General features: G+C 37.3%; 1 protein-coding gene across 5 annotated transcripts; it reads left to right on the plus strand.

The window, feature by feature from the left end:
• Nucleotides 1-4789: 4789 nt before the first annotated feature.
• LOC112468447 (allatostatin-A receptor-like) lies at nucleotides 4790-16196 on the plus strand. 5 transcript variants are annotated; one of them, XM_025037636.1, is made up of 6 exons: nucleotides 4796-5337; nucleotides 6051-6844; nucleotides 9971-10100; nucleotides 10183-10461; nucleotides 10568-10816; nucleotides 15753-16196. In XM_025037636.1, the coding sequence occupies exons 2-5, from the start codon at nucleotides 6402-6404 to the stop codon at nucleotides 10814-10816; spliced, it is 1101 nt and encodes a 366-aa protein (XP_024893404.1). In that variant the 5' UTR covers nucleotides 4796-5337; nucleotides 6051-6401; the 3' UTR covers nucleotides 15753-16196. The 5 variants fall into 5 exon arrangements, with proteins under 5 accessions (XP_024893428.1, XP_024893404.1, XP_024893413.1 ...); XM_025037645.1 differs by having other exon boundaries at nucleotides 6080-6844; XM_025037647.1 differs by having other exon boundaries at nucleotides 6304-6844.
• The last annotated feature ends 937 nt before the right edge of the window (nucleotides 16197-17133 follow it).

The following is a 17133-nucleotide window of genomic DNA, read 5'->3' on the forward strand; positions in this document are numbered from 1 at the left end:
TAAAAAACATTATTTTTATGTTATTTGTTTATTTATTAATTTTAATTGCTTTGACTATTTTGTTTTACCATTATTGATGATATTACTTTACCATTATTGATTTATTATAATTATTATTTAATTATTATTCCGATTACTAATTGCTGCAAACTATCCTACTCATTATTAAGTTTTCTTTCCGACAAAATTAGCTATTTGCCAACAATGCATTTATTTTTATAAATCTACTGCATGTAATTTTATACAATTTTCATATTATTTTATGCTTCTTTTGTTATTACCATTTTCCTGAAGTGTTTTATCTGCTAAAGAGTATTAACTAATCTATAAAGTTAGCCAAAAAGTATAAATGTCGACATTTTTAATAAGAAAGAGTAAACTTTTTTTAAATATGTAGGAAACTTTATTACAATGTATTGATTTTTTTTCAAAACCTTTTACCATCTGGTGGGCAGCTTCATAACTCCATTCTGGACTCCCATCTTTTTCGACTAAAAATGTTGATAGAGTAGATCTCGGTCGGTGCGAGGAGAGACAACGCCGCGGAGACGAAAGGGTTTATCGAGAAGTTATATGGATATTCGAAGTCTGCGACACGTTGATGGCAAGCAACCGACCGAGAACAGATTAATTCTGTCGGATTAGCAGCTTTGCGTTATGATGTACACATAACTCTTTTTGCATTTTTATTTTTTAGCCAAATTCGATTATAACAACTTTATGTCATTGTACAACCGGTGCAATTGTGAGTCTGTTTTTTATTGCTGAACTGGCTGCACTAGTTCAGAGTTTATCTTTTTTACTCCACACATTGGAAGGAAAAAGATAAACTTTGAATTGGTGCAGTCAGTTCAGCAATAAAAAACAGACACCCCCCCCCCCCATTTCTCATGTCGTGTTTTTGCTGATTTTCTTTATTTAAAATATATGTGACAGAAAGCTGACAGATGGCGTAACCAACATCGTTTTAGCTGCTTGGAAGAAACTAAACTTTTCTATTTTGCACAATAAAAAAACTATCAATTATCTCATATAAAAGGTTTTTTTTCAATTGTTATCAGTGTTAAATGTAGAATAATTTATAGTCTTATTATAATTAAGAACTTACACGTGTGTGTATGATATTATTTTCGAGACTAAATTAGTAACTTTAGGAGGATTAATTGATTGAACAGCTTTCTCGGTTCTTCTTTTCTATAGATAATTTATGTCAAAAAGTTCTCGTAATAATTCGATACTAAATATGTTGAATACTAAAATGCGCTTAATATTTCTATTAGATGGTGTTCTAAATATTAATTTAGATTATATTTCTATGTAATTGTTTTTTATTTAAAAGAGTTAATTTATTATATGATTCAGCATGATTGAATTTACAATTTACACTCGTAAAACTCACCGAATTTTTCTATTCTTTGCGAGCATCATTGTTAAATCGTACAACTTTATTATATGATAAATGAAAAAGTATATTTCTTAGCTATTATAGTGTTAACCATTGAACGTAAATCATTGCTTCTGAAAATGTTATTTTAGCTGAGTACTTAATTGGTACTTGTACACATACATGCTGCATGCAATATCTGTATCCAAAACAATTCATTTGATACGTTACGATACATATACGATCAATAGCCGCGAAAGTTGGTTTTGTAAAAAGTGTAACCAATAACTATAAATACATTCGAAATGTTGACATATAGGATAATTTTTTTGAATATAGAGAAGAGAGGGGAAAAAAAAGGATGGAAAACGGAGAGATTGTGTTTTACAGGATTATAAAAATATACATATATATAAATCCGTGACAGGCGTTTTTACAAATTTATAATCGACCACTGAGGTGGTATTAAAAATGAGCAATAAGGTATGCATATAGAGAGCAATGAGGACGTTTTTATTTTTACCCTGGCTGGGATAATATTTTTTCGCAATAAAAATTTAAAACTATTTAATTTAGAAATTACATCAACTGACCAAAACCCATGGTCGAAATTAATAATGTCTCGATGATAGATCCGAAAAAGTGCTGTGTGAATCCGACAAACCAAGTTGTCTCACAGTTTTTCAATGTTCATATTGGAAAGACGTTATATATTGCCAGTCACAATCGATTTAAATTACTTTAATTGTTATTCTATACTGGCGAAAGAAATTTATTATTCTGTTTTTATTTTTAATTGCTTAGAATAAATTGTTAGATGTTGGAGCTCACGATATTTGCGTTTGCATATTGCGAGTATACCATCGTTATATTTTTCTTTATAGATGGATATGCGAGTGTAAATTTACTGTGTATCAAGTTTGTAATTTCTTAGGAAAACAATAAATATATTTTATCTTATATATGTGTATAAAAATATAAAAATATATACTAATATATATGCGTAGGAGAGACCGGGGCTACCTGTCTACGGGGGCCGTGTCCACATCAGTACTGCTATATCTCAAGTTTTAAGAGACAGATGTCTCTACCATTGTAACAAAAATGCCCTACGTAAGATATTTAAATGTTGTTTGTTTTCTTGCGATGCCTCTCGCAACGCTATATACGTTAAAAGAAAAGCGAAAGCAATTATTCACATTTTTCGACGGTCGAAAAATTTGCTATGCGACAGTAGTTTAACTCAAATTAAAGTAAGCAATTCATAATATTATCAATTAATATATAGTTATCAGGTGTATGAGAAGCGTCAAATCTTAATTCCGCATTATCTAAAATTGGCAACATGTTAAAAACTGAAAAACGTGATCGGGGCTATCTGTTTTATTTTTGATGGGGCAATGTGTCCACACTTCAATAACAAATTGTTCTTTTATAAATAGATAATGGTGCGTAACTACAAAAGAAAGACTTTCCTTAAGACGGATAAGGTAGACATATATCCAATAAAATTATATTTAGAGCGATTAAAAGAATAAAAATTGAAAGAGAATCTTTTCGTAAAAACAGCGTTAGACTTTGGAATAAATGTTCGGACTCTCACTCGCTACTGTAAAAAAGTGACCTACGAGCAACTACTTGATCCTGCGATTCAAGAATCGTTACCAAATTTTTATTTTTAAAATACACGTCAAGTTAAATATATAAGTTTGTCTTAAATTATTGAATATTTTCTATTTCAAACGCTGCCGAGGATAAAGTAAAGGCCCCAAATAAAAAAAAATTAAAAAATTGAGAGGACAAAAGAAACTCATTACATTGATTTTGCAACGGACTCAAAATCAGTTTGATGCCACCGTATATAGAGAAAAGTCAGCTCTACGCAGGAAACTTGTCAAAAAATCTACACAAAATGCCTACTACTCTGACTCCAACGACTAGGCAGTTTTTTCAATATTATATTATATATTAATAATAAATAATATTATAAATAAGTATAAAAATTAATATAAATAATGTGTTTTTTATTATGTGGACAGAGAGCCCCTCGAATGTGGACAGATAGCCCCGCATATGGGGCTATCTGTCTACGCTTGACTTGTCCACTTAAAAAATTCGCCTCTTTAAAATGTTAAAAGATCAACGATTCTAATTATGTTTTTTTTTTTTTAATAGCAAGGTTGAAAGGTTATACCATTAAAATTTTAGCCAAATATCTTTATTAGTTTTTTAGTAAACTTGAAAAAAGCGTAAAGTGTGGATACATAGCCCCAGTCTCCCCTATATTAAATTAACTGATAATAATCTATATAAACAAAATTTCGAAATAACATTAAAAAAACTCAAAACTTTGTCAAATTACTTTCTAATAAGATATATATAGATTGTTATTTATTAATAATAATTAAAATTCTAGAAAATACTGATTAAAATAAAGATAAATTTTATTTAGGTTTAAGTAAGGAGTAAATCAAATTTGCCTTAGCTCTTTTATTTGTTGAAACTTAATTAGACTACAGTTTCAAGTTTGTGATAAGAAGATAATTATCTTCTCTATCTCTAAAATTCTATAAAGAATAAATTATCGTATAACGGGTCCAAGCTTTTTATACATTTTATACACTGTTATAATAATAATTGTAATTATTAAAGTAATATTATTAGTATACGTCTTAACTAATTAGTAAATCTGCGAAAATGCCTATAATGATTCGGAATTTAGGTCTTGAGTGCTTTGGCATTTATACAGCGAATGATTACATTTTAACCCTCGTCTATAGTGGATATACTCCGTCCGTTCTGTTATATGTCAAATAATCGTTTGTTTTATCTCTCCCTTCTCTGATCAACTAAAACGTATTACACACGTGTAAGGCTCATCTTGTATATTGCGAAAAGAATAAAAATAAATTGGTGATATATTAGACTCTGTGACATATACAATTACAGAAAGAACAAATTGAGCGATAAAAATTGTTTCGCCAAATTATAAACACATTTCTTTAAAAACGAAGACTAACGAGAAACTAACTAAGAAATCTAACATTTAAATTTAACATTGTATATGATGTGTGTGTGTGTGTTATTTGTTAATTCTACCATAATTAAAGAATATTTTATTCATTTAACCACCGCGTAGTGTCAAAGTAATATTTAATAAACTTGAAAAAAATAGGCATAAAAATAGGCATAATTTCAATTAGCATAACAATATAATTAACGTCTAATATTTAGTGAAAGAAAGAGCAAACTGATCAACAAAAGTCGGAAATAAATAATTAAGTAATAGGAACAATAGAAATAAATTATAGTGTTTTAAATAAAAAAAGGGAGTATCTATTTACATATTTTACATTTAGAACTGTGATAGTTAATTCTTAATGATCGTCCTCGGTTTGCTCTAATTTTCTAAAATCCTCTGTCTATAAAATAAGTATCTTTTTACCTTGTATTATATGTACTTAATTATGTATGTACTTTTTTGTGTGTAAGCATCCCTATTTCGGGACATCGACACGCGTAGCAGATGGCGCCGCGAATTTCCCCCGTTTCGTTCGCGCGTATATCTAGCCCCATCCATTCCTGGCCGCGCCGCACTGTCGACCATCGGAGATCCTCAGTACAAAACCACCCCCGGAGCTAGCAGTGGTTTATCGCCAGCTGGTGGGCGATGGTACGCGGATACATCCCGCGACTCAGCCAATACGCTACCAACGTCTTTATCAATCAACTTCGCTAGAAGTGCCATTTTCAATGGTGAAGCTATTCTTCAATTGAAGAGATTTGTCGAAAGTGTCGAGGCGCGAATTGCCAAACCGCGAATTTTCAATTTTGTTTTGCCGCGTTTTTCAGCGCCTCGTTTTAGCGATCGATGATAGAAAACGAATTTTTAAGATTGTTTTCCAGACAGTGAGTGCGAACTTCAATTCGTCAATTCAACTTCTCATTTGGCGGTAAGCGGCGAATATATGAAACGCGAGGCGTGATGCCTACTGCAATTTAAAAACTCGATTATCGTAATTTTGTGTTACTTTAACATTCGTTCGAAATATTCAGTGCAATTGTGGCTTACAGAGCTTTGAATGTTTGATGTAAAGTCGCTTCTTTAACGTGCGCCAACATATGAAACTGAAAACACAAGACAGTTAGAGACTATTTTAAATTGGCTCACAATGTCGGTTGCCAAACGTTTATTTTCAATGAGATAAATGACACTCTATCAAGGCGGAATATAATGTACTTGTTACGATCATTTTATTCGAAGAAGTTGGTCAGCGCACTTGCGGACGAAGTGCACGGCGTGATTTGCGCGAACTTTAGTTTGTCAAGTTCAATCGTGCGGCGGTAAACAAATGTTGGAAAGTTTATGACCCAAGTTATATATTTAGAGATCGATTATCGTATCGCCGTGTTGATCCGCTGCGTCGATCGAAGTTCTTAGCGCGGCGTTCCTCAATTTGGTTCGCGGCGTTCGATAAAACGTCAATAAGCATCGCGCTGTTTACGCCTTCATACGCAGCCAAATGAATAAATGAAATTATTATCAAGATTATTATCGCGGGGGACCGATACTTTATGTGCATTTTCAGTAATTTAAACCGAAGACAGAATTAAAATAAAATATCGTATTATAATAATATATGTTAACGTTCTCTCATGCGAAAAGTGGAGCTTTCGATTCTTGAGGTTTTTCAGAATTTGAAGAAAAATTTGAAGTAAAGGATAATGCCGTAAAAAAAAAGGAACGACGAGCTATGTACCGAATCGACAATTGCGAACACTCGATGCTGTTCGGTAAGGAAAACGAGCTTCGCGAGAAGAAAGGATATTCTCGGTATCCTCGGCACCGACAGAGGCCGCGAATTCTCCTAAAGCGATCCACGTTGACTTTATTATCGCTGTAATATATATCACCGCAGAGTTCCTATTTCATCCGACTCGGTTAAGCCGGCCTAATCAAGTTGAACTGTAACGCGAACGAGATCGCGGGTCGATCGCGAGGACCACAGATTCGAACATGAGGCCGGAAGTGGCGAACGCGACTAACGCGAACGATACGTTCCTCAACTGCAGCTCGCTTACCTCGCTCGCGGGCGAAGTCGGGGCCTGTAAGTCTTATACCCAGGAATTGGGGTTCGACTACGAAGTGGTGCACAGCATCATAATTGTGGTGGTGCCATTGTTCTTCGGTATAATCGGCATTCTCGGTTTCGCCGGGAATTTGCTCGTGGTCGTGGTCGTGGCTGCGAATCCTGGAATGAGGTCGACCACGAACATCCTCATTATCAACCTCGCCGTCGCCGATCTGCTGTTCGTTATATTTTGTATACCGTTCACGGCCACCGACTTCGTCCTGCCGTACTGGCCGTTCGGCAACGTCTGGTGCAAGACCGTACAGTATCTGATCATTGTCACCGCTTATGCGAGCGTGTACACCCTGGTCCTCATGAGTCTCGACAGGTTGGTATGCCAAGATCATTGTTTACGATATCGACCGCGTTCTCTGCCATAGCGCTTCGCCTGCACGCGAACTTTCAGAATTAGACTTTGTCGCGAAACAGTTTGTGATAGAGGAGTAAGTCGCGCGTAAAAATTGAGATAAGGCCCGCCAGAGATGTATTGACGTGCAGACAATAATGGCTATCAACAAGTACGGAACAAAAATGATATACGAACCCGGAATAAAGCGAGACGTTCGCTATTGGCGGAAGATAGATGCAGAAGCATTTGTTCTCTTTTAAAATAAGAATACACGAGGGGCAAAGGTATTTTCTGTATTTTGACTTTTTTTTTCTTTGTTAGAAGAATTTTTACGTAAATATTGCTTGTTTTCGCTGTCATGGCAGAATCAATACTGCAATCATGCAAGAGCGAATAGAATCGCAACACACAATTCGTAATATGTTAGTGACTTTGTGTATTTGAAGCATGCGAAATGCTTTTATAGAAATATAAATGCTTTTTGAAGAATCTCTCAAACGGCAGATTATCTTTTTATGAAAAACAGTAAAATCCACCTAGGGAATGGCTATTGTTAGTCACATATTTGCTCCAGCTTTTTTAGACGCAAATGCTGTAGTAAACAGTTTAAATTTTTTTTCCTTTCCTTCGACGTATGTCATTCAACAAGTAAAAGCATTCGCCTCGCTTTATTAAATTAACTGATCAAAATTGATTTTGATATAAACGTGAGCGATTCACAGAAAATAAAAATTATAGATTACGAATTTTGTCGATAGAAATTATGTGTAGCAGAGTAACGCGAAATAATAATCGATTCGAGCGTACGCAAGTGCTTTATTTTCAAAAATTTTTGTTTTGCCTACTTTTCTCTCAGCGGATATTCGATTAAACATTACACACAGAAAAATATCATTCTACAGCCAAGGAAAGCAATTATTTATTTTATTTTATTTGTTTTAAGTAATAGTTTTCTTCAACAAAGAATATTTTTTAATAACAGTTTTAAGATATACTTGGCACAAGTCTTTAGAAGAACTCATCACTTTGTGATCAAAACAAGAATTTATTCTTCTTTCAAGAATATTATATATTTAAGTACATGATGCTTCTCTTCCGTAGACTGTACATGGTAAGTAAACCCTGTAAACCGCACTTCTCGTATTAATTGAATGTCTTGTTTGAAGTACTGGTCTTGCTAACAATAAGATCTAGAATATATTTTGAGTAAATGTGATGCTTGTGATGACTTTATGGTAGATTTGCGGATATATAAAATTATCAAACACTTGGAACAAGTAATATTTACTTGCAGGTAGTGTGTACTTTTCTGTGTTTATTTTATCTTGATATTAAATAAATTTGCCATCAATTTTTACCAGATAATTCTTTTTTTTTTTATTAAAATTATGTCAAAATCAGATCTCCTGACATTGCAGATATCCGTTGCAAATAGGTTAAAGGATTATTCCAAGAATATGTTTTATTTTGACTAAAAGATGAGATAATATGAATTTTCCGCTCGCCGTGATGTATGATAACAAGGCGAAAAAGAAATATATCGCGCGTGCAATAGTTTCCTTATATTGTTGTCCTTTATCCTCGGAAGCTTTCCTGTTATCTTTATCCTGAGTTGCCCCTCGCAGCCTTTCAGCACGGACCTTTCCTGAAGCTTTGTAAAACGCCCCGGGCTCTTCGTTTGACATTTGATTCATTGTTGCGCTTTGAATCGCGATGCTTACGGGTTTTGCGAGACTACGCGCGGGATACACGCCGTTTGATACATTCATCTCAGGCAATTCGAACGTGCCAATTTCAAGCGTAGAGACCGTTGTAGACATTCGTCGCCTAGCTCCAATATCTGCTGGCGATATTTCATCTGGCGAACGCGCCCGTATACGTTTCCCCTGGTAACGGAGGACTCGATTAAATTAGCGACTTCAATTTTCATTATTCAATCTCCGGTCGCGGAGATGCAGCTTCACGAGATGCCATTACACGAATTGCTAATATTATTTGTGATAACATATTATCTTGCATCGCGAGATCAAACTACCGCGTTGTTAATCTCATATATGTCGTTTTGATGAATAATGTATAATGCAACGTTGAATAATATGATGCCGGTTTCGTGATTAAATCGACGTTGTATCGTTTAAACGAGAGGATATAAAAAAAGGGTATTTTTATTAAAAAACTACCACGGTATTCTAATATTAATGCTCGCAACCCTCTCCCACATCCTCGTTAATAACTTGTCCGTCGACGTCAAGTTAAAAATTCACGTGCAATAGCCGTTAAACGATCTTCCATTTTCTGCATCCTACTTTCAGAACGATACTAAACCATCGCAAAAGCAGGCGCCTTTCAGGCCCTTAAACAAATTGCTAACATTACTTGTGATAACATATTATCGTGCATCGCGAGATCAAACTATCGCGTTGTTAATCTCATATATGTCGTTTTGATGAATAATGTATAATGCAGTGTTGAATAATGATGCCGGTTTCGTGATTAAATCGACGTTGTCTCGTTTAAACGAGAGGATATAAAAAAAGAGGCATTTTTATTAAAAACTACCGCGGTATTCTAATATTAATGCTCGCAACCCTCTCCCACATCCTCGTTAATATCTTGTCCATCGACATCAAGTTAAAAATTTACGTGCAAGAACCGTTAAACGATCTTCCATTTTCTGCATCCTACTTTCAGAACGATACTAATAAACTACGTCGCAAAAGCAGGCGCCTTTCAGCCCTCGTGCCTTAACTTTTTTCTCCCTTAAAGCGAATACGAGAGCAAAAAAGGCGAGGCCTTTTATCTGCAGGTTGATTTTTAAAATGCTGACGCTCGAAACGAGAATTAACTTCTGCAACCTGCAAGTAAATATATAATATTCTTGAAAGAAGAATAAATTCTTATTTTGACCACAAAGTGATGAGCTCTTCTAAGACTTGTGCCAAGTATATCTTAAAACTGTTATTAAGAAAATATTCTTTGTTGAAGAAAACTATTACTTAAAACAAATAAAATAAAATAAATAATTGCTTTCCTTGGCTGTAGAATAATATTTTTCTGTGTGTAATGTTTAATCAAATATCCGCTGAGAGGGAAAATTGCTCGCAGATATCTAGCAGTGGTCCATCCGATCGCGTCCATGTCGTGGAGGACGGAGAATCACGCCATCCAGGCGATCTGCATCATGTGGGCGTTGATCCTGGCAGTGTCCATGCCCGCGATCATAATTCACGGCGAGGTAAGCGAGCCGCGCGCGGCGCCCCGACGCCACGACCTCGCGAATCCAGCTCGTCGTTCGTCGATGCATCGCGCATTCGTAGGTCACCTACGTGTTCCAGAAGCCGAACGGGCAGTCGGAAAATCTGACGGTCTGCCGGTTCCTGAATGAGCAGTACAACTGGACCGTCTTCCAGATGACCTTCTTCCTGACGAGCTACGTGCTGCCGCTGGTGCTGATATGCATCTTTTACATGTCAATGCTGATCAGCCTGTGGCGGAGCGCGCGCGACAGCGCCGAGAGCCGACGCGGTAGGAGACGGGCCACCAGGCTCGTCTTCGTCGTCGTCGGCGTCTTCGCCGTCTGCTGGTGCCCCATACAGGTAAAGAGATCTATCTCTCTGGAGGGAACCGATTTTTCTTTTTCTTTTCCCTTTTTTTCGATACTCCGTCATCCACGATGTCGTCCGCGTTGTCGTCACATTGCAGGTGATACTGGTGACCAAGTCCCTGGAGGTGTTTCCGCTTACCACGGCGATGATCATGGTCCAGATAGTGAGTCATGTCCTCGCCTATACTAATAGCTGCATTAATCCTTTCCTCTACGCCTTCCTGAGCGATCACTTCCGCAAAGCCTTCCGCAAGATCATTTATTGCCGGCCGCGGGCGGAGGTGAACAATCGGCTGGGACCACCGACGAAGACTACGAGAGCTACCAACTCCGGCAATAATCTTTAGGTAAGAATTTATTTGGGGTTTCTTTAGGTGAGAAACAACCATCTTTCTTTTTGCCAATACCGTAAGCTTTCAAAAAATACACCGACCTGCTCCCTTTTGAGATATTTCATATCAATCATAAACTTTGGCGAATAAACTGTTGCGAATATTGCGATTGCTCCTTGCGCAAAAGACCTCAATATATATATATTCTTTTTCACCTCCAATTTTTATCTCTCGAAATATCGGTCCGCTATTCAAAAAACGTTTAAACCCGTGTTTCTTTTACTTATTTTAGTAAGTAATTTAATTATTTGGAAAATATTTCTTGCCTTTCGACGCTGCCCTATCTTTGTTTCCTGCTTTCAAAAAGTTAAATTAAAAGGTAATGTAAAAATCCGACGGCTTTTAAGCGAGTAATGACAAAAAAGAAAGATCAAGGACGATATTAAGAATATGGAAAAGTGAAATTGAATTTCGAGGATTAATCGGTGGATCCTGATGGTGAGAATCAGGGAGATCCTCAGGAGATATATCACGACATCGTCGTTATCTCCGCGCGCGTTCTGCCCTTTCCCGAAGCAATGTGTAATTTTCTTCGGAAGATGACGAGCGGAATCGTGCCGGCACTTAACGACGTTACTCGATTTACTTACCGGGCTTACGGGTTCGGCACAGCTCGGCACGGCTACGCGGATACGTAACAAAATTTTCCTCTTTTTCCCCTTGCTCGCTTCTCTTCATCCCTCTCCCTCCCCCCGGTCTTTCCCCGACCTCTCCCTGGACGCAGCGTGGTGTATTGCCATTAACACGGTGACGTTTTCACAGCCAGTTTACCCTCACTGCCATTTTCGTCTGTTCCCATCTACAAACGGACATCGGTAAAGGGGTTATAAAACGGAGGGAAAAGCGAGCGGGCAAAAATATAGCGACGAACGCAATCTTGTACCGCAAAGCATTGCCATTACTTAATGTTAAGTACAAAAAAAAAAACGCTGGGAACGGGTGCGGAGTGGAATGGAAAATTTGCATTTAAAGCCGATTCCTTAAATCGCGCGAATACCTCGAGTGAATGGCAGTAGCAGGATAATCTGGTCGAGCATAATAATAATCACAAAAATTTCTCATATAAATACTTTTTAAGAGATTAACTGCACAGAGAGATTGACTGCAAGAAACTATTACGTAAAAATATAGATATAAACTAATATTCTTGTGCTTCTCGTCTTACATGACTTTTTTATGCAATAACGAACAATTCTAAAGATACTTAAAAAATATTTTAAGTTTACTTTGTCGCGATCAATTTGTTTCTTTATTATTGGAATATTAAACGGATAGAATTCACATTTAGTGAGACAATAATTTTTTTAAGCAAGAGAAAGAAAGAATATTGCAAAAAAATTACTATATTTTCTAGTTCTTTTTGTTCCTTGTTTGCCCGGGATTATGTTAAGATCGAATGATAAATCTAAACTGGGTTCTTCTTTATGCCGCGCAATTCTTCTTTGATTTAGCCTACATTTTTTCTCCACATTTACAGGCAAAGTTTCTTTACAACCTACGTAAGATCTCTGTTTCGCATAAAAGAAAATTGGGGTGTTACGTCAACAAAATTCTGTCCTATTCGATTTTTGATTCGTTATCGCCTTGTCATCGTTTACGTGGCGCGTCGAGAGAAGGTACTTTTTTTTCTCTTCCTCGGAAAACCGCATTGTGACACGTCGCGGGTGACAAACAAACCTTAATCAGATAGATGCTTTTACCGGAGATTGACGGCTCGACGGAAATTCGATTAACCATTCTTTGTTATCGGTGCCGTGTGTTGTTTCGCACTGTGACGGTTTGCTCTTTGATCCCTTACCCCCGCGACGGTCACCTATTCTATTCACCCCTTCCTTCCGCCCTGAACGGACAAACGCGGAAAAAAGTTACCGATGTCGACGCGTTGCATTTATTGCATCCCGAACGCAGTGATGACGGGCCTTTTAGGATCTGCAACGTGGTATTTAATTGGAATTGATCCGCTATAATATTTAATGTTTACACCACAATGGCCCGAATTTGAGATTATATAAGCATGTTTCGTTTGAACCGGTCGGAATTATCAATGCCGCTTGAAATTATCAGTTTAACTTCGCTTCGCGGTCCGTTAAACAGATGGGCCAAGGTAGATTTGACCCGAAATGATTTGCATCAACCTTTTCGAGTAAATAAGGGTGCGCACTTCTAAATCAGTCCAGTAATTAGGTGAGAATAATTAAATAGACAAAGATAATAAAAATTAATCTTTTAAATATTTTATTGATAGTTATCAGATGCATTTACTTGATATTGTTAAATGACTTGAGTCCAGTCATTCCGAGGATGTATCCTGACGCGTATAAACTGCGAAATGACACAAGAATGACACGACGCGGCCGTGTCGTACAAGCGGACGGCAGTTCCAAGCTGTTTGGCTGCGCAGTCGGACGAAAATGCCGTATTTTACGGACGAGACGTTTAGAAAAGGATAAGCGGATCCGGTAATCGACGGCGCCGCTCGAGAACGACGACGACGGCTCTCGGACGCTCGTAAAAATGGCCGCTCGTTGACTAGTGCAAACAAATCTTAATCAAGTAGATGTATTCCGTGAGCAACGTAATGGTAATCCGATATCTCCGTCGTTCCGATTCGATCTCGGCTAAGCTCTGTGCCGATATTAACGACTCTATTTGCGCCGTCAATACCAGCGATTTGCTGTCAATACACGGAGTCACCTAAACTATTCCCCGCGGGATTAGAATCGGTCACGTTGCACGACGGCGTGACGACTACGAAAGCTGCTTATTGTCATTATCCCCCGCATTATTATTTATTAATAGACTTCGAGAAAAGTGTTTCAAGCGAAACTAATTTCAGACGAGGCGCTTCTATTCCACCGGCGACTTTTATTACTTGTAAATGAGCTAAAAATATAATACGGTCAATGAATAAAAACGACTTTTCCATCACGATTTTTACCTTCGTGTCTGTAAAATGATAATTTTGCTCTTTGTGCTTTGAAAAATTTGATATTTTACCTCGAATATTTGTAAAATATCTCTCGTGTTATTATCACATTTGCGGCTATAATTATATCCTTTCTGACAATGATATACTGCGGAAAAATAGCACATTGGCGTCCTCTTGCAATATAAAACCCGCTCACATTAAATGAATAAATTAATTTAAAATGAATATAAATCTAATTATAGTACTATAATGCATGTGGAGCGATAGTTCTTTTTTTACCTTATCTCGAGAATCGCGCCACTCCACATTCATCGTTTCGCACAATTAGCTTTTGAGAAGCTCCCAGACAGGTATCGATTATCGCGCTGTTTCAGTTTAAGAACGGATAAACGCTGAGTGCCGTAATTTTCAAAGATATGTCCAAAAAAGTTGTCGCCGCTGCCGCCGTGATAAATGGGAATTGCTTGGCAAGGATTTCCAAATGTATATGGAGTTGACATTTTCATAAATGGTACGCAGGATGTCTGCCAAAAGAAACGCTTCGCAGACCTTATCTCAATAAATAGAGCAAAGTGGAAATGAATTGGAACTCTGACAAATGTCCAAGGTGAAAAACGGAGTCTTATAATAAAAGAGTTCTGCAAAAAAAAGTAGTGGAAAATAGCGAAGATAATTTACACACAGTTTCTACACGTAAAGTATTTTAATATTACACGAACGCGATATTTCAGATTAATTTCGAAGAAATAAATTTCCCTGTATTTTCTTTGTGTTTTCAGTTGATTTTATAATCTCGTCCCGCGGCACAATACATCAGGGATTTTTAAAAATTAAATAGATTAAAAACGGATAAGCTTATCTTACCAGCATATTTCCAATTTTAAATATTATGTATTTTTACTTTTTCATATGATACGCAATTCTTTCTCCCGTTTATTGTTTCTCCGATTTATGCGTGTAGAGCGTTATCACCTACTGAGATAACGCTGCGCTCCAACTTAAATAAATAAAAAGAACGTGCCGATTTTTTTAATTATTTACTTTTTACCGTATCCATGATTATTTGAGAACTGGGACGTCTGTTGAAAAATCTCGCAGGTAGGTGATAGAAAAACATGTCGCTTTAATATAATGTGTGTAAAATCTGGTTAAAAAAAAAGATTATTTGCAAGAACGCACTGCAACGTTCGAATATTCAAAATGCAGTGTTTTACATACAACGATTTAACGAGAGCGCAGATGAAGGCGAGAGATATGCAAATTCGACGATGGGGCACACAGATCGATGACGAGAAGGTCGATCAACGGCGTTGGGAAGAAGCCAGAAATCAAAAGACGGATAAGAGGAAAAAGAAGGGAGATAGCCGAGAAGCGAGCTCAAGGAAGAGACAAGGGAAGGATCGAAGTACGCGCCGGCCGGCCTCGATTCTGCTTTCCCGAACGAGAAAAGTCTTCCGCTTGTTTCACGAAGTGGCCTACTTTTCGAAGCCTCCCACCTCCTACAGGAATTAGAGAGAGAGAGAGAGAGAGATCAGAGAACAGTGAACTGCAGTGAACCGAACCGAACCGAAGGAGCTGAAGAATCCCCCGAGAAAGTCCGTCGAAATGTTAGATTCGGAGATAAAATCCTGCTAATTATTTAAACGTTTCCGGTAGCGATAAAAGTTCTGGAGGTCGATCCCGCGGTTTAAAGGAAAAATGAATATTTAAGAGGCTTTTGAGCGATTGCATTTTTTATGACCCCCCCCCCCCCCCCCGGTTTTACGCGTGACAAGACATTAAACAGAGTTTTTTCGAAGAGAATGCCGGATTCACGTTTAACGCGCGGAAAAATAACGAAAAATAGAAAGACGGAGGATAAATATTGAAAAGTTTAGTTAGCAAAGAGTGGAAAAATTTAGTTCAATTTGTAGGGACACGTTTTGTGTTTTACACATTTAAATGTTGTTTACTGTGTTGCAGACATAAATTCACCGATGACGATGATTGGCATCAAGCTGATTGGCACGACCTTGCTCTCGCTCTCCCCCCCTGGTTTAAAGCGACGAATACTTTACGGTCTATAGAATATTCGATGTTTGATGTCACCTGGGCAAATACAGCCGAGCGCATGTTATTCCCAATCCTTTAATCCTAATCCCTCCAACTATGCACTTTCGTGTCCCACGCATTTCTAACGGTCGTTCGTTCCGGGAAACCAACGATCGTGAGATAATCCCACCCCCCCATCCCTAAAAAAAGTTGTTGCAGTAATTAAGGAACATCAGGAAGAAATTTCATAGCCATAACTCATTTGTTCTCGAAACGACAAACAATCAAAATCGCGTTGGGACACGAAAGTGCATGGTTGGAGGATTACGTCAGTGTTGTGTGTAAGTGAGAAATGTATTTTTGTGTAAAGGACATCCTAAAGCCGTCTGTGTATTATCAACCAAATTCTATATCTGTCCTTGTATAGACAATGATAATAGACAAGGATAGACAAGGTTATAGGTTATATTGCATTCATTGTAATTAATCTTTTTTTGTAGGCTTTTATTCTTAGTTCCAATTGCACGATATTGTTCTTACATGTTGTCCCTAGATCATGCCGGTCTAATTTTGTGGATATTTATTGTGAAATTTTTGTACAAAGCAAATATTGTCGTCGTGTATACCAAAAATTAACAAAAAATATTAATTTTTTTGTTTTCGATATAAATTCGACCACCATGACCTAGATTTTGATGCGTACTTTAACTTTGGAGAAAGATTTTTAAATCCATAAAGCCAATAAAAAGATATGCGTTAAGAAAAAAACCGGTATTACAGACGGCTTTAGGATCCCCTTAAGCGTATTTAAAATATTTTTGTCGTTAAAAAAAATTTGACATTCCACTATTATGGCTTAGAGGCAGGCGAAAGTGCATGGTTGGAGGAATTAAGTGGCGGAAAAAACGTTGGAGGGATTAGTGTTAACAATTCCGCCGCAAACGCGTATGCATTAAACTTTTACATTCTATCTCTCTGTTTCTTTGTCGACAAAAGGAAAAAAAAGGGCGGTTACTCGCGTTTGGTCAGAAAGCATATCCGAATCGATAACCCCGTGTAACGCGACGAGAGTTGCAGGCGCAAAGCAGAGGATTCCACTACGCTTCCGATCATTATAAATCCGTTGACTCCGCCGCCCGTCGGTAGTTTTCGCAGTTTCGATTTGTGCTTTTGCGGATTACGTTACACGAACCCCCACGTTGATAAATGTCATAAGTGCGTGTTATAAATGTTATAATATCTCTGAATGTAAAAAGCGGACGCGCATTTCCTCGACGCTCGCTCAAGATTGTTAACTCAAAAAAAAGGGCCT

This window comes from Temnothorax curvispinosus, unplaced genomic scaffold (assembly GCF_003070985.1).
Source record: "Temnothorax curvispinosus isolate PA1 unplaced genomic scaffold, ASM307098v1 QBEX01001787.1, whole genome shotgun sequence".
Classification (NCBI taxonomy): Eukaryota; Metazoa; Arthropoda; class Insecta; order Hymenoptera; family Formicidae; genus Temnothorax; species Temnothorax curvispinosus.

Excerpts from the sequence above, each read along its gene's own strand:
- LOC112468447 (XM_025037636.1), top strand. The coding sequence starts at position 6,402 with ATGAGGCCGGAAGTGGCGAACGCGACTAACGCGAACGATACGTTCCTC. Across the intron at positions 10,101-10,182 it reads CGATCATAATTCACGGCGAG|GTCACCTACGTGTTCCAGAA; the intron begins GTAAGCGAGCCG and ends GCGCATTCGTAG. Across the intron at positions 10,462-10,567 it reads TCTGCTGGTGCCCCATACAG|GTGATACTGGTGACCAAGTC; the intron begins GTAAAGAGATCT and ends GTCACATTGCAG.